General features: G+C 34.0%; 4 protein-coding genes across 4 annotated transcripts; 1 reads left to right on the top strand and 3 right to left on the bottom strand.

Moving 5' to 3' along the window:
* Window positions 1–951: 951 nt before the first annotated feature.
* LOC146133716 (ras-related protein Rab-14) lies at window positions 952–10,445 on the bottom strand. Its single transcript, XM_083397934.1, has 8 exons — window positions 10,332–10,445; window positions 9,646–9,705; window positions 8,778–8,831; window positions 7,999–8,113; window positions 6,652–6,781; window positions 5,151–5,269; window positions 4,056–4,124; window positions 952–3,339 (listed from the first exon to the last, which is right to left on the bottom strand). The coding sequence occupies exons 2-8, from the start codon at window positions 9,695–9,697 to the stop codon at window positions 3,231–3,233; spliced, it is 648 nt and encodes a 215-aa protein (XP_083254060.1). The 5' UTR covers window positions 9,698–9,705; window positions 10,332–10,445; the 3' UTR covers window positions 952–3,230.
* A 407-nt stretch (window positions 10,446–10,852) lies between these two features.
* LOC146133715 (uncharacterized) lies at window positions 10,853–11,632 on the bottom strand. The gene has a single exon (XM_083397935.1). It carries the CDS (start codon window positions 11,151–11,153, stop codon window positions 10,866–10,868), a length of 288 nt encoding a protein of 95 aa, XP_083254061.1. The 5' UTR covers window positions 11,154–11,632; the 3' UTR covers window positions 10,853–10,865.
* A 1,233-nt stretch (window positions 11,633–12,865) lies between these two features.
* LOC146133714 (tektin-like protein 1) lies at window positions 12,866–20,482 on the bottom strand. The gene is made up of 7 exons (XM_083397069.1): window positions 19,913–20,482; window positions 18,542–18,646; window positions 17,860–18,014; window positions 15,966–16,109; window positions 15,276–15,357; window positions 14,650–14,859; window positions 12,866–13,431 (listed from the first exon to the last, which is right to left on the bottom strand). The coding sequence occupies exons 1-7, from the start codon at window positions 20,303–20,305 to the stop codon at window positions 13,240–13,242; spliced, it is 1,281 nt and encodes a 426-aa protein (XP_083253195.1). The 5' UTR covers window positions 20,306–20,482; the 3' UTR covers window positions 12,866–13,239.
* A 563-nt stretch (window positions 20,483–21,045) lies between these two features.
* LOC146133713 (dipeptidyl peptidase 2-like) lies at window positions 21,046–27,141 on the top strand. Its single transcript, XM_083396777.1, has 9 exons — window positions 21,046–21,338; window positions 22,319–22,458; window positions 22,963–23,126; window positions 23,528–23,728; window positions 24,124–24,304; window positions 24,800–24,997; window positions 25,614–25,757; window positions 26,414–26,562; window positions 27,012–27,141. Exons 1-9 carry the CDS (start codon window positions 21,155–21,157, stop codon window positions 27,139–27,141), a joined length of 1,491 nt encoding a protein of 496 aa, XP_083252903.1. The 5' UTR covers window positions 21,046–21,154.
* The last annotated feature ends 419 nt before the right edge of the window (window positions 27,142–27,560 follow it).

The following is a 27,560-nucleotide window of genomic DNA, read 5'->3' as shown; positions in this document are numbered from 1 at the left end:
GCCAAGCCCCTGCTATATACCGTCATTGGAGATTTCCAACGTATAAAGATCACGACAAATGTCGGTCACGTTTTTTCGTAACGCTGAAGTTTTCTAAGAAATACACTCCATTCAGTGATTTTATTTCAAAAACGACATTTTTAGTATTTTTGCCTAACCGTTTTCTACTGCTCCACACTTTCTGGCATTTAAGCTAAAGAGTTGTGCTTTAAGCTGGCACAATTTCAATAATTGACGTCTGGCTTTATTAATATTGATCTGGTGTTACTTTGACGGCAGTCTTCTGGTTTAATATTCCAAGTAATCACAATTCGTCTTAGATACCCCTAAATAAACACTGCGCAAGAGTTTGTGCACTATTGTGTAAGAATATTCACAGCATCCGGTCTTAAATGCGGCAAAGCCTCCCATCACTGTTTCAATAGTTCGGATAACCCCGCGAGTTAGACTCTTTATAGAAACGATCGTATGTCTCTTCAATGATTTCTAAAGGCGACGAACCAAGCTAGTTACCGTCAGGAGCGGCTTTATATCATGTATTGATGATGACATTACGAATTAAAATATTCAAACGCAACTACAAAGCAAATCAAACTTCCAAACTACTTTTAAAATAATCTTATCTTCCGAAAATCTTTTTTAATATAGTAGGAATGTTGAAGCCTATGCAAGGGTAGGCACTATTTTGAACGTATCGAGTAACTCCTGGTCATTTTAAATTTTGAAACTGAATAAAGAGATACTCGAAAGGTGTAAAATGCTACATTTCCATAAGGGCTTTAAAATTCCTACTACGTCTTTTTCAATTAAAATAAAAATTCAAAAACAGTATAGGACGATAGTTTTTGGATAATCCACTTTCTCAACAAAAATGCTGATATGCAAAGCGTTTATCACAAAATAAAATACTTTTGTCTCAATTTTCGTATTGTCGTAACAAGAACTTTCAAATCAAAGGCCGAAGAATACGCCATTTATTCGTGAAGACGTTAATACAGATCACAATTCAATAAATCAGAAGGTTTTTTTTGCCAGCACGTGAAATAATACAAATATATATATAAGTATATAGATATGTTCAAATTTTTGTCGACAACTTCCGAAGTCGAGTACATAGTGTCAAGTCTAGTAATATAGTATCGAGTAAAAACCAAGCTTGAACAGCAGAATGTGTCAATCACCAAAATGTATTTTACCAGGGGTCAATATCCACTTCTTGATAGATTTTAAAGATGTATGTAAAAAATGTTTAGACCCCTCGGTAATAAACCTACTTACATTGCCTATTTCTACTATTTTCGAACGATAAATAAATCCATTTTACAGGAAAAAGTATTACATCAGGGCTATACATAAAGAAACCAAGTTGGTGTGTCTATTGTTTGTACAACAGTGGAAAAGCATCATTGCACACAAAGCAATTAAGATCGCCCAAGAAACTTTAGTGCATCCACAAAAGAGCAACAGGATTTCAAAAGTCGGGCGATGCTTCGATTTTGAACAATTATTTTGCAAATTTTGGAGCATAATGGTTGGAGGTTGCAGTAAGAATATCAAGCACATTTCGAAAACGATTAAAATGATACCTATACTTCTGTATGGGCATTGATATTCTTACTACAGTTTACAAATAGTTTAACGTTAAAAAACGCCGTTTGAAAACTTCGAAACAGTTTAATTTGTACAACCATCGATTGTATTTCTGTGTTAATTTGTCAACGAGAATAATTAGATTTGCGTTTGTCTTAAATACAATTGTTCAATCATTTTTTAGAATATTTATCCAAAATATTCATAGAAATTATAACGCATTAATAGTTTGGGCGGCGCACATCGGGATAAAATAGGTGCAGTTAGAATTCGCTAACGTCAAAAAGTTCTTACTAAAAATGGAAAATAACTCCTAGAGCAACATCAAAATATAATAGTATAATTAATACCTAATATATATAAGTACCGACGTTATAAAATTATATTTTGTTTTTTAGTTGGAAAGAGGGCGAAATTATAGATTTGTGCTAAATAGAGAGGATATTTTAGAGTATTTTAGTATAACTATAGTTTAACGACGAATTAGATTTTTCTATAAAAATTACGGAAGGGGGTAAAGTCGATTGAAATGGATGATAGTTAGTTTAGTTTAACATTTAAATAGTCGAGTAAGTATTTTAATGTAACTCAAATCATCGTTTACTTTCACCGCGCAGATTTAACTTATGTGGAAAACAAGGTGCTTGAGCAAGGTTGGATTAAATGATCTAATTGCTTGATAACCACTCGCCTGCATTGCAAGGGAGAAACAGTTTCGAATTCCGACGGTCGTGGGTTTGAATCTTACTGAAGCACAACAACGCAATCTGTCCGTTCTTAGGTCGCAGTTTTTCGCAAATCGATAAACCCGTGACGAGGCAGCAAACAGTTAAACATTAACCACCTACAACGACCCGAGTTAGGGGATTTACCGCAAGAATGCGGATACAGCAATTATTATTAAACTTTTGCCAAATCACATTGGTTAAAGTCAATTTACCGTAAATCTACGACGTTGGAAATGATGATTATACAATAATGGCGAAGGTGCCGCGGATTATTGTCATTATTTGGATGTTGCCGCAAGATATATAGAATTTACACACGGCGCACAAAAAAACACACACGCACAGAAAAAGGTATACGCACACTAGCGATATATAAACATCAGAACAAGATTAGCAAAGGAACGATTTGGTTAAGATTTGCATTTACCGATGAACTTCGGTTTTAGCAAGTCGAAGCTATGAGCATTTGTGGCTCAGATGCTAAATTGAGTCAATTTAAACGAGAATTACTAGTGTAAGAGAAGCGTTTAATATTTTTTTGTCGACGGGAGAAAATTTGAAAACTTAAGCATGGTTACAGATAAAACACGTCGTGAAGTTCGCAATTCCATTTAAGTTGTCGGAAATAGAGCGCGCAAATTAGCTTTAAATATTTAATGGCGACCTCGCGCGCGCAAAACAAAAACAGAATAGGACCTGGCTACTACGAAGGTTCAACCCTAAAACTTCTCAAGACAAATTTTGCGATTAAAAGGGAGACGATTTTGCTCGGCTGGCATTTTTCTCGGCAAAATAAAAGCGGCGAGATTTTTCGTTGTGACGTAAAGTTCTAGCTATAACGGTGCACGGGACAATTGCACTGTCAGTCGGTGGCCCGACTCCGGGGTAGGGTAGGGGGGTTAGGGGGCACGATCAGCAGGCACAGTTGCTGTCCTTGGGCTGTTGGTCGTTACTGAGCGTCTGTCCGGGTCGCGCCGAAGGCTTGTGCTGGACTCCCGACTCTGCTGCGTTCAGGTCGAGGCTGGAGAGTAAAAGTTTGACAGGTTAACCAGGGCTGGGGAGAGAAAGGGATGCGAGCGGGAAAAGTTGCGCACATTTTAAAATGCCTTCGAAAAGGTGAGCACTTTTTTTCAAAAAATGTCTTAACTCTAACTTCGAAAAAGAAACTCAAAAATTTGCGCACATTTTTGAAGGCAGTTTAAAATGTGCGCACATTTTTGCAGCCACGTCTCCTGATAGATGGGGAGGCACAGTCAACTAGCATTGGCTCCGGTTCCAGCCGTAAAGCCATCAATCATATATCTAATGGCTCCAGATCAGGAGCCATCAAACATATATAGAAATTTGACAGGGTTAACCAGGTTTAATCTATACACTAAGATTTCAATGAGCCTTCATGGACCCCCTAAAACTAGTCCAACCTGGCACAAATAGGTCCATTGAACCCAGTTTAAGAACCCCTGCAATAAAACCGATATATCGGTAGAAGCAAAATATTGGCGGATAATATCATTAAACAGATATATTGGTCTATCAATTACTTATGACCCCAGATGACAGCCACCTTCAAGTCAGGTTAAGGCCAAGTTTGAGAAGAAACCCTGTAGTGTAGTCTACCACTTATATATTTACCTAATATCTATTTCAGAAAACCGTCAATGACCATGAAAAAAGAGAAAAATGATAACATGTTTTTTTGACGCTGCTTCGTAATGTAAAACCTGATTTGCATCTCACCTTCCGTCTTGAATGTTTTGGAAAATTTTCTTTGCAGTCTCCAAAAACACATCTTCTACATTGTCGCCTCTGAAAAAAAAAGTTGCTTTTTAGTCTATGTACAACAATTTTGAATAAGCTAATATTGGTAAAGTAACATAATAAGCAACATAATATTCAACAATCCTTTTTGATGGTATAGCGAAGCTATTGATATTGTCACATAAATCAAAGTATGAGCATTTTTTATAAAGCAACAAACAACAAAATTGACCACCCTTTTAACTACAGTAAGGTTTGTAGGAGTAACTGAACTCATTACTAATTCATAACTAAGTGGGGCAAATAGTATTGCAAGAAAATAACTTTATTGTTTAATATGGTATATCATAAAAGATTTGGACCTGCACAAATTATTAACTAAGGCAAATCAAATGATACTCCAATAAAAAAATAATCTAATATTGTGTTGTATTTTTCCCAGACTTTAGCATGATTTAATTCTCAAAAGCTTTTAAACAAATTTAATTACTACTGACTGCTGTATACAGTGCACAGGAATTTAATCTAACAACAGATCGCACACTAAAAATAGTCACAAACTTTACTTAGTAGATCTTTATAGCTTGTTGTTCTTGCACAGCAGTCAGTCACTCTTGTAGACTTATATAGCATGTTATTATTGATTGGGTCATTAAGTAACCACAACAGTTAATGAACTAGGAGACTTCAAATTTATATTAATTAATCATATCGCCCTATTTTTTAATGACTTGACTTAAATCGCTGACCAGAATTACTCTACTTAACTTAAGTATTTTGCACAAAAGATTTTTTAATGGACTTACGTTTTTTCTATTAGATAAGTTTTGGAAAAATTATTTACCCTAATATCTTCTTGCAAAACAATTTGCTTGCCATTTGTTGCATTGTTGTGGTTTGCAAATCAAAATGTTTATTAGACCAGACAAGTTTATCAATATTACCAAATGAAATTTAACTTTTTATTTTGATGCCAATGACTTAAATTGGATTTAGCAACTTACTTTACTGCGACATTAAAATGACTTTTTTCAATGCTGTAATTATATAATCTAATAGTTGAAGCAGACTTACGTTTTGGCGCTGGCTTCAAGAAAGAGAAGACCATTTTCATCAGCAAACTGTTTGGCTTCTTCGTAAGTCACGTCACGCTGGGCATCCAAGTCACCCTTGTTGCCAATAAGAAAGATAACCTACAAAATATCAAGCTTACAATTAGGTTTTTGATACTTTTTGTTCTTATACCACTGCCCAATATTTTGGTACCGCACGGTTATAAAGGCTAAAATCATCTTCAAAATCCCTAATAAAAATAAATAAGTCATATTTCACCTTAAGGGCATACAGGTTTAATTTAGAAGCCACCCTACTTTTAGATTGCACTTCCTTTGGACGAAAAACGCCAAAGACATAAATTACAAAGGTTAACCTAGCCTAAACCGTTATATCTAACCCAAACAATTATGTGACAAAATTACTATATTTCTACATGAAAATAAGCAAATTAAAAAAAACTTCAAGACATCCTTGTTTCCATTTTTTAAGTTGCATTTGTAAGTGCCCTAATTTTAAATGTCTTTAAACATTTTATTAAAACTTTTTTTGTTAGCATTTCTGGGTTATTGATATATTGAACACATTTTTTTCACATAGCAACATTTTTTAGGAATATCTTAATTATATATCTGCATAGAGATATTTATCAAACTGGTAACCATGAACCTGTTAATTTTCTAGAGTTATTTACTTAACAAGGTTAGGCAATAAACTAAAGTCAATAGCGAGACAAGGGGAGTGAAGTTAAAATAAGCATCATGACAAGCATGGTTTACTTCAAAGAATTTTGATTGACTGAGACTTTCAGTAATTTTAAAGTGTACATAACAAGAAACTAGTGGAATTATTAAAAGGTTTTTAGCAGTTGATGGCAGTTACCCAAATACATTATATGCATATGATTGATTTGTTTAAACATTTTTTGCAAACCTCTTTTCTGAGATATATTTTATTTTTTATTTTATTTTATTTATTTTTTTTTTTTCTGAGATATATATTTTTTTTAAGGAAATATCATAGAAAACTTGGCCCTGTGATTACAAAAACCTATTGTAGTTCATTTGATGTGGGACACCCCCAGCGTTACCCATATTTAAAGAACATTATTGTTTGTTAATGTTTCCGAAATTTTCAACAAAATTGAAGTTTATTCAGTAATTTTCCCTTTAGCCTCGTTTTTAATTAAGTTGATCACTTTTAGGGCATCGTTTGTGTTACTTTACTAAACACCTGTTATCCATCATTTGCCCAATTGTCGCAGTTTTGTTATTAACAATTCGCAAGTATTTTAAAAGTCGGAAATAGGATTTAGCTTTAAAACTTTTCATTTTTACAAACTTGAACATCTTGTAAAGTACCTACTTCTTAACTTAGACTTAACATGACTCATGGTTGCTCATCCCTACAATTAGTGATTCAAATCCCTGTGGAAATGGGCCCACCACTTTATAAAACTTTTCCTCTAAACCTTATGCAATTTTCACTGCTTAAAAGGTCACAAGAGTGTCAGATGCCTTACTGTATTAGGATTAGTGAGGTTTCTAGCATCAGTAAGCCAGCTGCTAAGATGGTTGTAAGTGCTGCGTCTTGTGATATCGTAAACCATCAATGCTCCGGCTGCACCGCGATAGTAACTACGAGTGACAGCTCTGAAAATAAAGGCAGAAACTTGATATATACATGTAAAAATAAAAGGGGGTTGTATATATCAATGCTCCCGTTTTGATGTTAAGTGCTTTAGCAAACTCACTATTAATCTCAACAATAACTATTAACAAATTATCGGATAAAAATGACTGATCATCAAAAGTAAATATAGATAAAGGTAGAATTTTCATATTTCTTAACGAATGATGTTCAAAATATATAAATATTTATTTTAAATTGGTTAAAGTATGCTATCCGGCAGGATATTCATTCTTAATTTATCTACAACCAGGGTTCTTAAACTGGGGTCCACGGACCCCTTGGGGGTACGTGAACCAGTTTTAGGGGGTATGGAAGCCCTAATTGAACTAGTGGTGTATATTCAAGCAATCTATTTTTCAAAGAAAAGAGTATGCTATAGTTAAAAATAAAACGTTTTTGAATATACTTAGACTTTATTTCATTTCACTTTTTTTGAACCGGAAACAGAAAAATTCTGAAGTTTGTTTGTATTATGACATCATCACTAAATTTTTCTTGCCTTCGCTGGTCCGTGTGAAGCAAAAACGTTTTTTAGGGGTCCGCGTGAAAAAAAGTTTAAGAACCACTGATCTACAACCTGCAACCATTATTCTAACCATTCACAAAATGATACCTACTTCTACATGGGTTTTGGTATTAATGGTTATGTCAACTACAACTTTTAACAATCATTTTGAATATATTTAAAATATTTAAATAAGCTTTCTACTTTTGTATCCTGGGCTTTCATATTAATTAAATGTCTAACATCTAACTACAACCTCGCAACATTATGCTACAGAAATAACAAGATTTGAATAATATTGCAACTACATTAATTAAAATGGAATTTACGTCTGATTCTGAAATTTGATGCAGAGTAACTACTTAGATACCAATAAAGCGGTTGTTTAACACTAGTAGTTTCCTTTACTACCTAGTAGACAAGGAAATCCCACACTTTATAAATGTTGTGCTTACACAGTGACATAAGGTAGCAATAGTAATGCTCGGGCAACATTTATTGCACATTTTAAGAGGAAAATGTACAATGATTAAATTACCTGGTGGACAGAACATCTGTATGTATGAGGTAATAAAAACACCAAGTTCAATTTTAATCAAAGGATTAATTCAGTGCAGTTGTAACACTGTAGTCAAAGCATGAATGTGGAGCAATACTCAGGTTTATGAATACCTAAATCTTTCTTGTCCTGCTGTATCCCAAATTTGCAGCTTTATTTTTTGTCCAGATACTTCGATAATTCTCGTACCAAATTCCACTCCGATTGTGTGAGGGCAGTCAGCCATAACTGGAAACAAACATGTTCAATTTAGGCAAATATGCTAACAACGTAGTTTAAATATATATCATCACTTATTCCCATACAAATTTTCTAGTCATTGTCACAAAATATGAGATTTTAATTATATATATATTCATTGGGTAGTTATTAAAGAATAATTCCTGCATTATTTTTCTTTAGGTCTTATCAAAGAATAAAAACTAAAATTTAACAAAGACCATAAAACAAAACTCATTTTATTACATTTTTATTTAAAAAGTTTCGCTATCAGAAACTCTAGGAACTTATTGACAAAAGAGACTACATTATAGAAAAAAATGAAAAATACAAAATTGTTTACCAGGTCAAACATATCTTTTCTGATTTATGTTTTTTTTTCTTTACCGAATTATCCGGTTAATAGAGACTTTACTTCGTTAAGGTTGATTGCATAGAACAATTTTTGGCACTTAATTTTTACCCTATGAAATCTAAGATAATTAGGATTATTTTGTTGGTGCAACATTTCAATGAAGCTTTAGAATAAAAGTTTTGGTTAATAAAAAAGTAATTTTTAGAAAACTTTTAAAATTGATTTCCTCCCAGGTAAAAGTACTGTTATATATATTGGATATATTGAATTTACAATAACCTGTCAAGCAAACCATGTATTGGTGCCAGAGAAACTTACATTTCTTTTCTGTGAACTGATGTAGAAGACAGGACTTGCCGACTCCCATATCACCTACAAAATCAAATCATGGTTAAAATAAATAAAACTGTTTGGCAATAAAAAACTGATTTTTTGGGTGAAATGTTTACATTGGTTAAACAAGTATATTAAGTTGCATTGTGCGTTTAATGTAGTTACTTCTATTACTTATGTTCACATACACTATTGATCACCATTGTTAATATAGTTTTCTTGAATTATGCTTTGAACATATATGGTAAAATATGAGTTTATTAACCTATTGGTGATCAAAAACATTTATGCAGTGCTGATATGAAAACGGTCACAGATTTTTTTCTTGTAGAATGTTTACATAATTTTAGGGAAAGTATTTAGAAGTTATTGTATTCAACAAAATTATTCCAACAAGCACCTTTGTTTTTATCATATTTGTTGGAAGTTTTAATATACATTTTTGATTGGCACGCTTAGAAAATACAAAAATATTCATTGGATGACCTTTTGCCATATTGGTGATAACAAACATTTATGTTGTTCGGAATTCTAATACATAACAAATCCTGGTTTTATACACATTTTGAATAATTGGCAATTTTAGAAACTGAGAACTAGAAAGAATTTTTATTCACATGTTGTGTATGATACATCAGGCAGATAATTGAGAAAATGAATCATTCTTCAAAACAATATGACACATATTTTATTTCTTATTGGAATATCTCATCAGTTAACCTACTTTCATTCATTATAGCTTCCCTTTTATAATGGAACAGCAGGAAATGTATATACTCAAATGTCTACTTATAGTACTGACAAAATATTAGACAAAAGAAAACCACAGAAACCTACATTCTAAATTACTTACCAATAATGATGTACTTAAAAATATAGGAATAGTTATAAGGTCCAGCAGCCATCTTGAATTCTACAATAAAATAGAAAACAGTTTAATAGCCTTCCAAACAATATATATTTTAAGGTTGTCACACAATTAAAAAAAAAGACATATAAATCTATAAATGATTTTAAAAAATAATTTAAAAAATAAACAGCATAAAGTGCATGGTTAAATTTGGAAATAAAAACAGTATAAAATCCATGGTTAACGCAATTCAAAACAAGTTTAGTTCTTATTTTATCGGCACTTTCAAAACACATAACTCAAGCTGGATATAAAATAAATTTAAAGCATATTTGAGGCTTTATAGACTTAATTACTTTGTGACAACTCTATAATTAACAAATGATACTTCAAGCACAAACAAAAAAATATATCTTATCGGTGTAATATTTTTTGGCTTATTTGTACCTTACTATAACTTTTATTACAGCTAATTAAGGCCAATTGTTGCACAAAATTTAACAGTACTATGTTGAATTTAATATATGGATTTAATGTATATATATTTCTATTATAAGTTGTTATGCTACACGCATAGGTTTTATGAACAGTGTAACGCCGCAATGAGTTTGACAATTATTTGATGGTTAACTAACCCAATACCCCTTACCAAACCTAAATGTTTAAATGATATATGTAAAGAAACTTACTTGTGAATGAGGGACAGCGAATGAGAAGGATTGACACAAAAATACAACCGTTTTTTTACTAATTTTAAGAAACAATTTAACAGCACTTTAAAATATCTGAAATGTAATAGCAAGAGTTAAAAACTGCCAATAAATTTAACTCAAAATTTATTTTAGACTACAATATTATGGTAGTGACTATGTCAAAATCCAGCTTAATTTAATTATTAGCATAGAGTGAGAAAGAAACTTTCAAAATACTGAAAACTAATGGACATTGTGTGTGTGTATTGACAACTTGTTGAAAATATCAACAAAATGGTCATAGAGATATCAGCTGTTACAGTAGTTTGATTTACTGTAGCCTTGAGGAAAAACCTTTATGTTTAAATTATATTCATGGCGCACCCAGGGTCTTTTTTAATTTATATACTTATCAACAGCAAAGAATAACAAAACAGTTTTTTTTCTAAGATCAAAAATATTTTGTCGCTGTCCAAAATTTCAGAACTCCGCTGCATAGATATCAAATGTAGGCCCGGCTTAAATTGTGGGTCAGGTCTTTTTGCTTTGTGCACTCTTGGCGATGCATTCTCGGAACTCTTTCACTTGATTCTGACACTTGCGCCAGTCGTTATGTTCGATCATACAATCCTGAACAGCGTAGTGCTGTGCGCTGCATCCAGTTTTGTTGATCATTGTCTCTAACGGGTCTTCTTCCTCATCTTCATCAATTTCCTCTTTTTTCGTCTTTGATCCAAACCAATGGTGGGAAGACATTTCGCACAAAATTGATTTTGTTAATTGGCCAACTGTGAATACATCTGCGCAAATCAAAACCATGAAAGCAAAAAAAAATTAAAGCTATGCAGAAATGAACGCGAAAGATGTAACAGATGCTATATTCTGTTTGAAGTGACAATTTGACCAGATCGCTCTTTACACTTTAACCAATATGTGATTATTTCAGGATTTTTGTTATGATGGTTGGGGCTAGCTATTTGATGGTGGTAGTATTAGATTTGATTTTCTAAGTTTTCATAATTTCAAAATTTATTCCTATATCGATTTAAATTACTTTGTAAGCTGGGTAAATATCCTTAGGAAGTGCCTAGGTTTTTTGACCAGTTCACTCTTTTACACTTGCACCTGTCAGAGATTAAATGTCGATTAGAGCTACTTAGTGTCAGGCTCTTTTCTATTTGTTTAATCAATTATTAATACTTTGTAAAAAAAATAACAAAAACATCTTTTCACTAAAACAGTCATTTTGGGGTTGTGTTAAATATATATTTTTAAAGCGTTTTTTTGCTAAGCATCACAAATTTTGGCACATGTTTTTCACTCACATTAAACATTTCTAATATAAACGATTGTTAAAAAAATTTCAAAGAACTTGAGTAAAGCTTATTAAAGACACAAGAATTATAAGTAGTTGGGACTAAAAGAGTAAATATTTTTTAGTGTTGGGATAACACATATGGCAAATCTTTTTACTTTTTAAAACGGCATTTGTTGCTACTCAAAAAAAATAATCTAGAGTTAAATATTTGAACATATACCATGTTGGCATCCATTTTTTAAATTAATAATGTTACATAATTTAAATGCAACATTAAACCGATAATATTTTGAGTGTTTAAACAGCAATTATCTATGAAAGTTTAAAAGTATTTAATTTACGACTGATTTAAAAATGGTGTTTTTAGTTTATTAGTTGCCTTCTTAACTGGTGACGTCATGACCATTTATAGTTCAGTCAAAACTAACGGTTCGTAGTCTTCTGTCCTCGGAACTAATAGCACGCAACGGGGAAAAGAAAAAAAACAACAACATCTTTGATTTTATTCTTTATCATCGCAAGTTTACTTAAAATAGCTTCACTACAATTTGTAATTACAGATTAACCAAAAAAATACTTGGAGAGAATGATGAATACAAAAGAGTGATTCAGCTTACTAATCCGGGTCGACAGGGTCTTTTGCTACATCATTGTTAAAAAAATATTCTTTCCTATTGCTGTGTTGTTGAATCAATGATACTATAACATTATAGTATCATTGGTTGAATAAACGACAAAGAAACTAATTATTTACAGAAAATTTTTAATAGAGAAACTTTACAATTTTTTATAAATTAACAGTTAACAGCCTTGCGCCAGGTAAATTAGAAAATCAAGAGGTAACTAATAAAAATATTATTTATTAAGTACGTTGGCTCATAGGTCTACCAGCTATGACTGTCAAATATTTGTTTTTTGAAATTTAAGTGACACTTTACGCCCTTCATACAGTTTTTACATTGCGCAATCAGTTAGGGATAGTCCATCGGAAAAGGCTGTGTGGGTTTAATAAAATGAAGCATAAGATAGGTCTACCTTCATAAAACATTATTGGTGCCACTGAAGGTCATTATCCAACCTAATCTGAATGTATCCGGGATTATGCCATTTTATAAATAGAAACCGAATTGTCGACGTAAACCCTCTGCTCGTCTCGTTAGCCTGCAGCTTCCAGAATTATAAGAAACAACAAAACACGGTGATTTTGGTGCAAGTAAAATATATTTATTTGGCAACTTGTTTCACATTTTGTGGTGGACAGTGCTTTCAAAACAACATCAACTAACTTAAATGTACACTCGTTCACAGCCGCAGAACAAAATACATAACGGCGACATGTGTTTGGCAACTGAAAGTACGAACTTTATAAGAAAATCTCAAGACGCAAACGGTGCAGTGCTTGTACGAATTGGACTAAAATTACTAGTTTATATACAAAGAGTTATATAATTCGAGACTAAAGGCAGGCGTTGTTGAAATAAAGAGTAATGTGCTTTGTAATTGGCCGTAAAGTTGATAATATTAGCTTTCCACGAAAGCTGTTAGGTTCTACTGGTACAAACACGACAGGTATTCGACTATTTCCTCCTAAACGTGATTTTCTCCCTCCATCACCCAGCGGTAGTTGCTACGCCTTCTGCGCAACCGCACGATGGCGCTATCGATGCTGGAAGCCACACGCTTGTCACGCATATCATCGCTGAGACGAAGTCGCGCCAAATGCAGCAAAGCCACGTTGCGACTGGTGGCTTTTAGCGACTGAGTCAAACCAACGTTGCCCTGTAAAAAAATTACACAGTTTGAACCTTATTGAATTGGAAACCAAACTTCACATTGGCGGGTATCTTTGAGCTTAAACTGTACAGACCTACGATAAATAACAAAGCCAACTAATTTAAGCGCGTGAAAAAGCCTGTTAATTATGTGAGTATATATTTGGCACCGAACTTCAATAAAATGGATATAAAGTAAATATTCTCACAATTCGATAATTTTTTTAAAAATTAGACTTAAAACATAAGTATTTTTCGTTTTGCTTGGACAAAATTCATTTTAAGGCTGCATATTTAAACCCTGTGGATGTACTTTTTTACACATCTAAAAATCTTTAGGAATGATTGCGAAATACATGAGAAAACTACTGAACAGTCGTGCAAAGGGCGCCCTAAGCCGTTGTTTACTTTGATTGTCGTTATAAATCGGAATATCACATGTCGAATCTTTTGTTGTGCCCACTCGTTAAAAGTTCAACAAGCGGTGAAAACTCTGATAACAACCCCGGGACAAATAAACCGCAGGTTTCCTATTCACGGAACGACAAGTTCTCGATATTGTCGTGAAAAGATTGATGTATAAGGCTGTGTTTGATTTCAACGTGTACAATATTTCCTATAAATAAACAACATAGTCTACTGGAGGAAAAACGACAATGAAGTTGTATTGCTGAACTTGCCATGACCGAAAACTACAATTATTATATCAAAGCAGCCTTAGTAGGCTATATTGGATTAGCAGTAAAATTGCCACTATGAGTCGACCTGTATTTGATATAGTACTACAGAATTTAAAATACTTTTTTTATCATTTTTTTGGATAAAACATTTAATTATAAATATTTCCCTAAACTTATCGATAAAAATTGAATTGATAAAACAGGTGACACTGTCCAGTACACAATTTCGTTTCTCGCTTTGCGCGATTAAACTCAATTTGATCTGCATTTTGTGCACGAGTTCGCTCGAGAACAACAGGTGTTTTAACCAATATTTGTGTAATGGCGTCAACAATTTACGACGTCATTCCTGAGAATTTGCATGTCTTCCCTAAATGAAAATTCTGATCCGTTCTTGATCAACACAGAGCAGTGTGCCTATTTTGGGGTTTGGCAGATGATAACCGTGGTTAAAAGCCTATATTTGGGTATTTCAAAACTCTGAAAAGGATACACACTAAAATGCATCACAATATAGGCTACTAAACACTCCGAATTGCACTTGCCTCTATCAAGTTGTGTGCCTCTGGAAGCTGTGTGCCAGGATGTCGCTGGTAGACCTTGACCAGTGGCCGGTTGAGGCGTTCCCGGGTGGTCAGGTCGTTGTAGGACACCGGTCCCAGGCTGTAGCCCTGCGCCTTCTCAGTCAAGTCGAAGTGACGTTGTGAGCGATGGATGGCAGCTCTGTTCTCGCCGTGGTTCACTTGCAAATGTTGCTGGATAATTATAGAGTTTTAGTCTTAGTTGGATAAAGGTTTATTCAAAGTGCTGCCGTTGTACTAGTTTTCATCAGTGGTGAGTGTAAGCCGGAACGGTCCGAAATGGTTATATGGTAAAACAATTATTGCAGGCGCGCCGTACCGGTATAACATGTTTTAGTGTTTCACGACTTTTGCGGCACGACCTACCAGTATGACATATTCGCGTTTTACGATGTCTCAAAACTATATTTGCCTTTTTTGGGCACGACATAAAACAATAAGCCTATTTTTTAAGGTTGCTTTTTTAGGTAACTTTTTGACCTCAGATCTCCAAGCGTTCCGGCAGTCTTTCATCGTTTCGTTATATCATTTTTTTTTCTTTTGCATTTTCAAATACAGCCTAAATTGATTTGACAATTTATTGTTTTTACCGTAAGTGTGACAGTCTCGGCGATTTTCTGGGTCATTCCGTTGTTCACAGTCATGTGAGCCATCTTCTGTTCCGATGTGCATCTGTCGTACGAGAGGTTTACAATTAAAAATTTATAATCACAAAAATTGCTGAAAAAGCCGTGCACTAACAATTGCACCGCAAGTTTATTAAAACAAGAGATAGATAACTTATAGCCAAAATGCAGACCAACTGTTTGACACTTTAATAAGAGCACGTTTAAGTTTAGTTTAGCACACATATACATTATTGGTAAAGCGCCTTAATATCTGTAAAGTATGTTTTCTGATTTAAAATAAACCTATTTCATTAGTAGAATTTTTTTGTGCAAAAGTAGATTGAATAAATACAAAGCCAAAAATGTCGAGTAAACCAACATCATCTTGATCATTAACTGATCATGATAAAATAACGTATCGAAACGTCTTAATCATAATAATGTCGATTTAATCGACCTTTTTCGCTTTCAGACTTATTATAAAGCTAAGGAAGAGGAAAATAGTATATATGTTTTTTAACTGACTGATTTAAAGTTTTAAATGTTAAACACAACACCAACAGATTAATATGTACAATTACAAGCATACCTTTGCAGCTTGGAGATATTAAGTATAAAAAACATCATGCGCATTTTTTGCACTTTTTTGAAGCTATTTGACAAATATTTTACCTTTCTATGGTGTCCCTTATTTCCCTGCGCAGTGCAGCTGAGCTCTGCCGGGCGTCGCTGGCGCTTTGGACCGCCTCGGCCGCCTCGGGTGTGTAGGGGCCAATTGGGTCCGGCTCCGGGGTCTCGGGTGCTTCGTAGGCCGCTCTGGAATGCAACAAGGTATTTAAAAAGTAGAAGCGGCTACACGTTTGGATCACTCGGTTACACATACACCAATACACGAATATATATTGATTTCGATAAGGGTTGGGATTAACGTTTGGGTTCGGGTGGTAGAATTACTAAAATTTGATTTCCGAGTTTTATATTATTTCCAAATTTTTTTTCTAATTAATTTAAATTATGGAGCATAATCATTGGGGGTTGTAGTAAGACGTAGTAAATATATCAAGGCACACACAGAAGTAGGTAGCATTCAGCATTTCGAATAAATCTTAGTTCATTTTCAACATATATTCATATTGGTTTGTTATCCGGGTAAATAGCTCCGGAAGTGCCTTTTAGTTATTTGTACGGCCCGCTCGGGTACGCATACACTGATTCGTGATAATATATTGATTTCAAGAACCATACTTATCCGGGAAATAGCTTCCTATGAAAATTGGTTGAGTGCATTTTGGTGTTATAACTGTAAATTTACTAAATCTGTGTTACGTAGCCCTACCAATGTAAGGGAAAGTGCAAGTTGAAATTTTAGTTTTCAAATTAAAAGAAAGAGGGTTATTCTTGTATTTTTCTTTAATATTGTGTTGTGTGTTTTTATGTATTATTTATCAGAGCAACGGTGACTGTTGATGGACAGATGCAACTCATAAAAATTTGCAAACTTAAATGTCGCCTCAAAAAATTTTTGTGTGATTGGCGTGGAAATGCCATTGGTTTAATGGTATTTTATAGAAATAAAAAATGAAAAATCAATTTTTTTTTAATGGTTAAAAAAAATTAATAATAAAAATAAAATAACTTATAACGAAGAGTGAATATAACAGACTAGTTTGGAAACAGTCAAACATTCAAATTTATTTTAAGTGTTAGTAATGTGTTAGGGATTACTATCGGTACTTTGGAGTGCGCATAAAGCTGATTTCCAAACAAAGGGAGGATAACGAAAGTCAAGCACCCTTGTCGTACAAATGAAACCTTTGTTAGACACAAAATGAAAGTATTGTCTACCAATGTAAATCAGGTTTACGATTGGTCGTTTCCGATTTAACTATTTTGATTTATTTTTTTTTGTCACGTTTATAGGTATTAAAATAGACGACTGGTCTAACTGTAGTTATGAACACAAGTGATTTATGTTTGATACCTTGCTAATACCAAAACATAGCTCGTATATAATGACGTAATGTCGTTTAGTAAAACAACGTTATTCTTGCAAAATAGTGCTGCTTACTTATTTTCAAATGGCTTTAATAAATTTGTTTGTTGACGCAGATGAGAAGTTTTTTAAATAAGAATTAGAATTATTTTAAAGATTTTTCGCGCCTTCCATAGAAAAGGTTAGATAAATTTCATAGCATTAGGTTGAAATTCACATGAATATTTGGGATTTAATTTACACGAATATGCCAACTTGGCAAATAAAAAAACGAGTCCAGCTATGTGACGTCACGTTTTGACGTAACTTCATAACGTAACGTTATGGCATAACTTTGTGACATTATGACGTAACTTTGTGACGTAATCTGTGACAAAAAATTCCATGAATTCTAGATCCGCTTTAAATATATTTTTTTTTACAAAACAAAATTTCTAAAAAAAAAAAAAAAAATCTAAAAAAGTTAATATTGGAGAGGAACTTGCGCCACAAAAATTCTAGATCCGCGCCTGTAACTTATTGCCGCATTTCAGAGTGATAAATACAGATACTAGTTATAAATACATTTTTTACCCAGCTGAGTTGCGTCCAGAAGGGGTGAATGGCCTGGTGGCCGACACACGGCCCGAGGAAGGCCTGGCAGATGACACGGCGTGTGTGACGAGATCCAAGACTCGGTTGCGTTCCTGCAGTGTGTCCGACAGCCGCTTGCGGGCGCTAGCGAGCACCTGATGACGTCAGAAAATTAGAAAATAATATAATATACAGGTTAACTTTTCATGTTTATGGTATTTTTGCGAGATACGTCGCCGGTTAGAATAATTATGCGAGTGGCAATAGATAACAATTGGGGTTTTCGGATACCAGACAATGTTTAGTTTCTGGACGGAGGTAAAATTGACGTGTTCGAGTATGAAAAAAATCCTGTAAATAGAAATAAAAATAACAAGGTGCCATTAGGTATCGAGCACGTCAACAAACACAAAAAATATTAAAACATAATGTCGAATTAAATCTCCCTTTTTTACCTGAATAAATTAAAAAGTTTTGATATGCCGACGTAACAGTGGTTGATTTTTAGCATGATAAATGTATGTCATAGAAGTGTGTAAGATATCTTCAAACAATAAAACCAACGTGGCATCGGGGATTTAAAATGTTTTAGCAAACTTGAATAAATATCAAAGCGAGGACTTCAAAAACATATAAAGCGCTATAAATAGCATCAAAGCAAATGCTGAAGGCGCGTCCAAACCTGCAGTTGCTTCTGAGTGGCGCGCAATTCACCCTCGAGAGTGCGCTTAATCCGGAGCAGTGCAAGCCGCTCGGTGCTCAAGAGATTATCGGCTCCGTCTATTTCCTAGGAAAAATGTAGGGGCGGCGTTGTACATGTGTAAAGGTCACATATGGGACTAACAAGTCGAATTGAGCCGTGAAACTTAGTGCTTACTTTTTAAATAAAAAAAGTTTTGGCAATTACATGTTTAACTTTGCATTTTATATACATTGTTAACAAGATGTTTAGGAACCTATGCATTAATAAAGGTATGCTTCCTACGCAATCGCATAGCCTATATACAAATGGATTCATGAACTTGAGCTGGTTTACAACATTATTATCCCCATCAGGTTACTTTAAAATTGGCCCAGGCCGCTTCAAAGAAGCCAGGGACAGTTTGTTATTTTAAACTTCAGCTACTTAATAGTCGATGGGTCGGTCGACCTTTAAGAATCCGGGCAATTACAACAATAAAGGGCCGCTTCATTGTAGCAGTCTGAGCTGTATTGCCGCCAGATAATGTGACCTAGGATTTATTCCAATGACACTCGGGCCTCGATTCCGGAGTAATCCGATAGCACAACACAGCTCAGGAGAGTTTACACAATACGCGGCGCGTGTATCCCAACGATGCCGACATAACTGGCAACAAAAACCGGCACTTGGGTGCAGCTACATGTATGCGCGAAGTAATGAACAACGAGTTCGATCAAACTTTGCGTGCGCTACCCCCTTTAAACATGTTCCATCTCTGTTATTGTTGTGTAATTAAAACGATATGTGCTGTTTTTCTACCCTTGAATTAAAGCACATGATCAAAACGAAACAATGGCCACAGCGCAATCGAAACAAGTCATAAATTGTAGAAGCTAAAATAGAAAAAGAGTCTTGGTTTCATTGAATGTCTAGCCTTAAACCTACCGTCCAAATAATGTACGGTTTATATTGAAATTGTGGAGTGTCTTTAGGCTTTAGCATACAGCCACTGTGTGCACTACTTTTTGCAAATTGTTGACCGCTTGTTAACGCAATTGTGCAAAACAATTTTAATCACGTATTAGCTCATGTGTGTTTAAGAAATCGGTCACTGAGCTGTTACATTGACCAAGCATATAACGACTCATGTATCTATTACACACCAGTAGTTGCATCACATGAATGACACCTTTAACTACCTTACACATCTTTTGAAGACAAGTAGGACAGTTTTACCGTTACAGTTTTTGCTTAAAAATTGTCCAAGCTACTCATGAAAATGGTCAAACGTTATGTGATTTAATCCAACTGCAGAGTTTGACACCTGGAAATTTGTCAGGTCGGCTGTGAAATTTTAAATTATGATCTTACCCTTTCCCTCGACGGGCGGGAAGTGCGAATAAAGATGCTCTGCTTGTTAAGAAGGATGTCTTTGCGTATGTGCTCCAGCTTTCTCTCCAACGCTTCTTTGCCTCTAATCAGCGACTTGATTTCTTCGTTTGTGTCCAGCAGGCTTTCGCGCAGCTTGACAACCACTGCCCGGGTCTGACGCACGTAATGATGCACCTTTGCGTTGCTCTGTTGGGCGCAGTTATCCCGCAGTGTAGGTAAAGGGTCCAGCTGGCGCCCCAAATCGGTTCCTTTGTCGCCCTTTTGAATGACATTTTGCGACACCTTGATATTTTTCACCGTCGCATCTCTCCAGCAATCTGGGCCAATCGTAGCAGTTGCCAGCGGCAAAGTCGCCCAAGCACCTGTAGCCATCGTTAGCGTTTCGTTTTTCGCTGCACTTAAGGCGATTCTTTCTTGGTTAAGTTCTGAAACTCTTATTCTATTATCGGACTGTACAATACAGACACCTGTTTACGGCGAAGTTTTTGCGTAACGCTGGAATTGTATCGGCTACAATCTATTATTCAGTGATCCAACTGACCACGGCCTACATTCTGTAAAAAACAATACATTTGAAGTGTTATTAACAAGCTGCGACGGACAGAAAACAATTAACCACTTTATATTTGCTGGATTTCTTTCAGCTCAGCTGACGAAGCGTCGATTAGCGTTGCTAGGAAACTTAACTTGATTTAACGCTTCAATAATTTTACGTCATATTTAAAGGAACATCTACGTGGATTTTTGAATAATCAAAAATTTAAATAAATATGTGTCAGTAGATTTTTTAAATAAAAATGCTGCACATTAGAATTACAAATCTTCATCGACACAAGAACTGACCTTTCATTTTAAGGAAGATAAATATTTCCTACTTAAAATTTAAAATTGCACCTAGATACGTGATGTTTTCTATCGAGCAGTTAGCATAAGTTAAGCGTTTTCTGCACAAATCTGAGTTAAAAAAAATTACAGATACCAATCCTGTGGTAAGAACCGGGATATTATATGCTATTTTACGTAAAAAAACAGCTGTTTAGTCGATATGCTTCGGTGAGTGCGATGTCAAAGGTTAATGACTATAATCATGTGCCCATTTCCAAACACAAACAACAGAAAAAGTTTGAAAGAAAGTAAAAGAACTTAATCGAGCTGTCTGTTCGCATTTATTTGGTAGCTAATCAATTGTTGTTGTTGCTGCGTGTCTTCTGATCAGCAAAGATGAATGCGTTGTTTATCGCAGTAGTCGTTTTCTTGCAAATTTCCTACTGTGCCAGTTCGTTTTATGTATCGAAAGATCACGATGTACCTGTATTCAAAACGATGCATTTCGAGCAATTTGTCGACCACTTTAATATGATAGACTTTGGAGGAAAAACATACCAACAGCGTTACTTAATTACGGGTAAGTATTGTGGGTATTGTGCATAAACCATTAACGTAAACGCTTTCAACAAAAAAAAAATTAAATTATAACAATGTCGTTAAATTGAAAAAAAAATATTGCTTTTAAAAAGTTGTAGTTTTAATTTTTTTAATTCAAATGTTTGGAACTAAAATTATTGTTGTTATAAATGTATACAGGCCAATATTATAAGCATTAGTACTGTGTATTCTATTTTTTAATTTTTGAAAAATTTAAATGTTTCTGAATGTTTATAAATATTTTTAAGGATGGTGCTGAATTGTCTAATGGATTAACTCATCATAGTTTATGCTTTGTGTTATATTTTCGGAAAAGTTACTTTAGAATTATGCATTTTCACACGAAAGTAAATTGCTGGCAGCTACAACTAGCTTTTCCAGGATTTTAGGAATTTTATGAACACCAGTATCATTAATAAAACTAAAATCTAATTTTTTTACTTTAATTTTGTTTATGGCTATTTTATTGCAAAGTCACAAGAACTGTCCGCTTGCCTCCGAATGCCTCCTATTGATTGTATTGTAAATATTGGCTAACCACTGCAAACACTACTTTGAAAAGGTTTTAAGTAAACTTTTATTGCACCTGCGCCCCTCAGAGTAAACAAATTAAGTTTTTCTACAATGCGCTTTGTACAAGTTAAATTAAAACTAAACATGTATTGTATGTGCTTGATTAAGTATTCACTTGTAATTTATTTACATTTTTGAATATGTTTACATGAAAGTAATGCCAGACGAACCTGGGCTTCAAGGGTTCAAAGACATGTACCCTTAATTTAACACATTTTTCTAGGGTTTGCAATGTTTTGCATAATTATTTTAAATAAACTAAAGTGTTTTTTTATTTTAGTTTGTCTAAAAAAACAACAGTATAAAAGTTTAGTAAATTATCCAAGATACAACAAAGCAAGCAATAGGTTTTTGTTTTTATTCGTTATCACTTGTTTGTTTTTTCAGAACAATATTGGAACAAGGGAACTGGCCCTATCTTTTTCTACACTGGAAATGAGGGCGATATTACCGGATTTCAGAAGGCCTCGGGTCTCTTAACTGACCTCGCACCAAAAATGGGAGCCATGGTGGTGTTTGCTGAACATGTGAGCAAAATATTTGTTAAAATTAAAATTGTGTTGCAAAATTTTAAACAAAACATATGGCTTCTTTAAATTCTCTTAACATTTATTTACTTAGTGCAATTAAAATAATCCTTTTCCTAAATGGATTTGAAAAGAATTAACAAATCATTTTAAAAACAAATAAGTGTTGTACATTGTTTCTCAACCAATATGCGTAGCGGCCCAAACACCAAGCATAAATATAGCAGCAAAGCTGCGATAAATTTTCTTGAATGAACTCTTCGTAAGCTTAAAGTTAACAAAACAGAAATAAGACAAAATCGTAAATATACTGAATTGTAATTAATATGAATCACGCCTGTGTATTGTTTCAAATTTACTTCAATCTTTGAAGCAATCTGGCCAAATTATCAATCCTAATAAATCCTGTCATGTTAACTATTATAGTGTAACGTTTTTTCAATGGGTGAATTCAAACATTAAAGGTTTTGTTGGTTCTAAAACAAACCAATATATTGTTTCCAGAGGTATTACGGCACATCACTGCCTTTTGGAGAGGATTCCTTTAGCCCAGAGCATATTGGTCTTCTTACAATTGAACAAGCAATGGCTGATTATGCTTACTTACTGGAACACCTTAAAGTAGCATACAATGCCAGTACTGTGCCAGTAATTGCGTTTGGTGGAAGGTATGAATTTATATGTAAAAATTCGATAAAGACAGACAAAATATTCATATAAACTCTTTTGGTATTAATTAAAATACTTTTCTAAAAAAAACATCTATTCATACGAAAAAATATTCTTTAGGTGTATTTCTGAATTAACATTATCGTTTTAACTGTTGGTATTTTTTATGGATTTTTATTTAATTTATTTATTCACTCACAATGTAATGTGATACATTTGGTTTATATAACAGAACCAGTCTAAGAAAGAACTTGTTCGGCTTTAAAAAACTGTTAGATGAATAGACGTATTATGTCAACCACCATTTTAGTTGATGCTTAGCCCAACGCCAGTGTACAAGCTGTAGCATTTTAGAACTGTGGTGCTAAGAAGTTGACCTTATAATTATGCCTTTGTTTAGCTATGGCGGACAGCTTGCTGCCTACATGCGCATTAAGTACCCCAACTTAATCACTGGCTCTCTGGCTGCAAGTGCCCCACTATACTGGATCACTGGGCATGGGGACCGTCATGGCTTCTGGAAATCTGTCACCGATGTTTTCGGAAAGCATGGGGCAGCCTGCGTTGACCGTGTTCGACAGGGCTTTGCCGACACAGATAAGTAAGTTCAAATTTTCAGAGTAAAATTGTTTAAATAAATATTTTTTACTGGAATATATACTCTTGATGTTATTCTAATTCAGGGGTCACAAAACCTTATTTATAAAGGGGTGGATAATTGTTAAGGCCTGACGATTATGGGCTTGATAACTGGATTACCGAGTCTCAGTTGTAAAATTGTTCTTCCGGCAAAATGTTATTAAAGTACCTTTAATAAAAATTTGGTACTTTTGCTGGAGGAACAATTTTACAATTGAAACAATGCCTAGCAGCAAGAGTATATTCATATAACTTTTGTCTTTAACTTAAATACTTAATAGGAACTATTTTTTTTAAAAACTGGGTAAAAGAATTTATCAGTGATGCTTAATGAGAACAAAATTTACACATTTTTAGATTGGCTGCCATGAATAAATACGGTGAAATCAGCCAAGCGTTCCACACTTGCCAGCCGGTAACCAAGGAATCACTTGACCACTTGTACGGCTGGGTGAGAAACTCCTTCACTGATCTGGCAATGATGAACTACCCGTACCCTTCCAACTTGCTCGCCCCATTACCAGGACATCCGGTCAAAGTAAGCAATTTAGACATCATACAATTTTTTGTCTGTTCTTATTGATTTAATAAACTTTTCTGTAGGAAGTATGTTAAATTTTGTTTAATAAGGGTAAGTCTCTTGATTAAAAACGGCAATAGACAGTAAAGGAAGTTTCAATGTTTAGGTCATGCTTGCCTCAGCAGCCCACAAATATTGCAATAACAAAGTAGACAATACTTGCATTGCATAAATAGCTAGTCAATGCATAATTAAAAAATCACAAGTTGTAATATTTTCAATCAATTTTTTTTTTTTTTTTTTTAAGTTACAAACTTCAATCACAAAATAAAATCTAATTTTATATTGACTTTAATATTTTTTTTTAATTTAAAATTTTCCCTATTTATGAATGCAGTTAAAATTATGGAAAAGCTTTGTTTGTTTATTTTTTTAAATACTGGAAAGTCCCACTTTTATGTGGGCTTTGTTATATTTTATATTAATATTTCAATTTTTTAATTTCTATTTCAGGCAGCCTGTGAAATGATAGTTGCTGCACCGACTGCCATCGAGGGCTTGGCTGCTGGGGCAGGCCTGTTCTACAACGGAACATCTTCGGGGGAAAACCTCAAGTCGGTTGAATGCTTCGACATTTACAAGGAATTTGTTGAGTGTGCCGACCCTACTGGTTGCGGTCTGGGAAACGATGCAAAAGCTTGGGACTATCAGGTAGGAATAATAAGGAATAGGGTTGTCAGATTATATCAAAGTAGATACCTGATGATCATGGATGCCGAGTTTGGGGTGCTCAGCCCCATAAAACAAAGACTAATATTTTGTAAGTACAATATATTTTTTTTCTTTACCTTTGCCCTTACCATTTTTTTTGCTTACAATTTGGTCATTTAACCAAAAAGGTCATTTGATATCTGATTCAATTGTGGTACTTTTTTCTGAAAAAAAATTGTGGATATATGTATTGGAAAAAAATACCATCATACCTAGTCGGCAACACTTTTTTATTTTTTCATTGTGCTTAGAAACCATGTTTAGTTTTTAACATCAATAATTCTTATGGACGCAATACATGTGATAACTCAGTATAACTTTATGTAGTTTTTTAGATCCTAATGTTTTATTTAAAATCAAATTGTTTCACTTTATTTAGCAATAGATATTACAATAGGTGTTAATTTTTTTTTTGTCTGAAAACTTTAAAAAATGCCAACAATACCTAAAATTAAAATAATACCTTGATTATGCTGTGTTTTACAGAGCAGAATTGTATGCCAACAAAAATTAACCCTAATCCTTATATTATGTTTCATTTTTTTCACTTTTAAAGGCATGTACAGAGATTGTCTTGCCTGGAGGCACAACCAATGTAACTGACATGTTCCCTCCATTGCCTTTCACATTGGAAATGCGAGATAGCTACTGTCAGCAGAATCTTCAAGTCAAGCCAAGAAACCGTTGGTTGAGCATCAATGTAAGACCTCCTATGGGCATCAGTGGTTTACAGTTATAACTATGTTAAGAATATCACCTTAAACCAGGACTTCCCAAACTGTCTGTGACCCCTTTTAATTTATTAAAGTTGGTCGCCCATTCCCTAGGTTTAACAGTTTAAAACATAACATTGCTCGTTTTCTGCTTTGACATGCATTCATTGGAATAATGTAGTTTGTGGATATGGTTGCTCAAAAATGAAAGCTGAATGCAGGAGTAATTTTATAAAAAAAAATTCACAAAAAACATTGTTTAAAAAAAAAAATTGCTGCTTTTAATATAGATTCAACCCAAAGTAATTCATTTAACAAAACTATTTATACTTTGTGTGTTAACAACTGTGATTTAGCCCTTCTGAAGTTGCTTTTTGACCAACGATTACAGCTTACATATCATTAGTACACCTAAAGTCATTGCAGACCTACCGAATCGGTCGATCAATGGTGCAAGCAGGGCAGGCTGAAAAACAACTATCCTGTAGTGAGGTTTGAACTCACGACCTTTGGCCATACCGGGATCGTCGCTCTACCAACTGAGCTACACTGGCTCAGAGGGGTGCGAGTTGAGAAACAATCACATGCCAATGCTTGCCATATAATGTTAGTACAAATTGAAATAATTGGTGTTTCATCGTAGTTTTGGACGGAGCACCTTAAACTGGCGTCTAACATCATTTTTTCAAATGGCGACCTTGACCCCTGGAGAAATGGTGGCATCCTCAATGACCTTTCACCTTCGCTGCCGGCTCTCACTGTAGTAGGGGGAGCGCACCATTTTGACCTCCGGTAAGGTTTTATGTCTTTGTGTTACTGTTTTCACTTGATCGACGATGTAATTCTCCACCCAATTTTTTTTATTTAAATTTAATGTAAGGAAAATTCTATACTGACTTATTTTATCCACAGGATTATTTTTTGTACAATTATTATATGCTGGTAAGTTATATTCATTTTAAAATATGATGACTGCACTCCATTTTTTTGATTTTAGACTTACAGTGTTTCATATAGTTAAATTTATAATGCCGATTTTTGTATTTTTGATGTTTTTATGTATATTTGATGTCTGGTAAACACCACAACCACAACAGTTTTATACTTTATGAATGGCATACATTCTTATTGCCAATTTAATGTTAACTACACTACAACACTAGTAATTTGTGAATTAGCAATATATCAGTCGAAAATATCAATATTTAGATTTTTAAATTCTATTTTTTCTCACTATTTAGGGGATCTCACAAAGATGACCCACAAACTGTGATTGACGTCCGCGAGAAAGAGGGTTCCATTATTATGGATTGGATAGCCCAGCATTGGATGAGAGAGTACAATGTTAAAGATGTCAAGATCACACTCTAATGATTCTTTTTCATGGGAGCATTTGATTTTGTTTCTGTGCAATGTTTTTTATCACATTCATATTCCCTCTTTTTATAATTCTTGAGTGCAGTTCACTGATTACTTTAAGAATTTAGATAAAAATTATGAAACATGTTGATTTAGTTGTTTATCCATTTCACTGTCACGCTACTATTTAAAAAAGTTGTACTTCTCTTATTTCCTTTCGATGAACCGTATTTTGAAGCCTACATTGTTTAAATTGTCTACACTGATATCTGTTATAGATCATTTAAAATTTAAATGGTCTGCATTTCTGTTTTTATCATTCTCCATTTTAGTATTTATCATTAAGTGTAAAGATTAAGATATGCAACATCCGTTGAATAAAATCGTTTGCTGAACATGCTTGAAGTCATTTTACAAGATATTGTTTTCGG

Source organism: Ascidiella aspersa, chromosome 9 (genome assembly GCF_963924565.1).
Source record: "Ascidiella aspersa chromosome 9, kaAscAspe10.2, whole genome shotgun sequence".
Taxonomy (NCBI): Eukaryota; Metazoa; Chordata; class Ascidiacea; order Phlebobranchia; family Ascidiidae; genus Ascidiella; species Ascidiella aspersa.
The sequence above is the reverse complement of the archived record's forward strand: the minus strand, read 5'-3'. Positions and strand labels throughout refer to the sequence as shown.

What these genes read in the sequence shown, in the direction of transcription:
- LOC146133716 (XM_083397934.1), bottom strand. Translation starts at nt 9,697, where the DNA reads ATGGCTGCTGGACCTTATAACTATTCCTATATTTTTAAGTACATCATT. An exon ending in GCAGGACAAGAAAGATTTAG is followed by an intron (nt 6,782 to 7,998) that starts GTATTCATAAAC and finishes CTTTATTTTCAG; the next exon opens with AGCTGTCACTCGTAGTTACT. An exon ending in ACCTCACTAATCCTAATACA is followed by an intron (nt 5,270 to 6,651) that starts GTAAGGCATCTG and finishes GATATTTTGTAG; the next exon opens with GTTATCTTTCTTATTGGCAA.
- LOC146133715 (XM_083397935.1), bottom strand. Translation starts at nt 11,153, where the DNA reads ATGGTTTTGATTTGCGCAGATGTATTCACAGTTGGCCAATTAACAAAA.
- LOC146133714 (XM_083397069.1), bottom strand. Translation starts at nt 20,305, where the DNA reads ATGGCTACAGGTGCTTGGGCGACTTTGCCGCTGGCAACTGCTACGATT. An exon ending in CCCGCCCGTCGAGGGAAAGG is followed by an intron (nt 18,647 to 19,912) that starts GTAAGATCATAA and finishes CATTTTTCCTAG; the next exon opens with GAAATAGACGGAGCCGATAA. An exon ending in ATAAGGGACACCATAGAAAG is followed by an intron (nt 15,358 to 15,965) that starts GTAAAATATTTG and finishes CTCGTACGACAG; the next exon opens with ATGCACATCGGAACAGAAGA.
- LOC146133713 (XM_083396777.1), top strand. Translation starts at nt 21,155, where the DNA reads ATGAATGCGTTGTTTATCGCAGTAGTCGTTTTCTTGCAAATTTCCTAC. An exon ending in TGGTGGTGTTTGCTGAACAT is followed by an intron (nt 22,459 to 22,962) that starts GTGAGCAAAATA and finishes TATTGTTTCCAG; the next exon opens with AGGTATTACGGCACATCACT. An exon ending in GCGCACCATTTTGACCTCCG is followed by an intron (nt 26,563 to 27,011) that starts GTAAGGTTTTAT and finishes CTCACTATTTAG; the next exon opens with GGGATCTCACAAAGATGACC.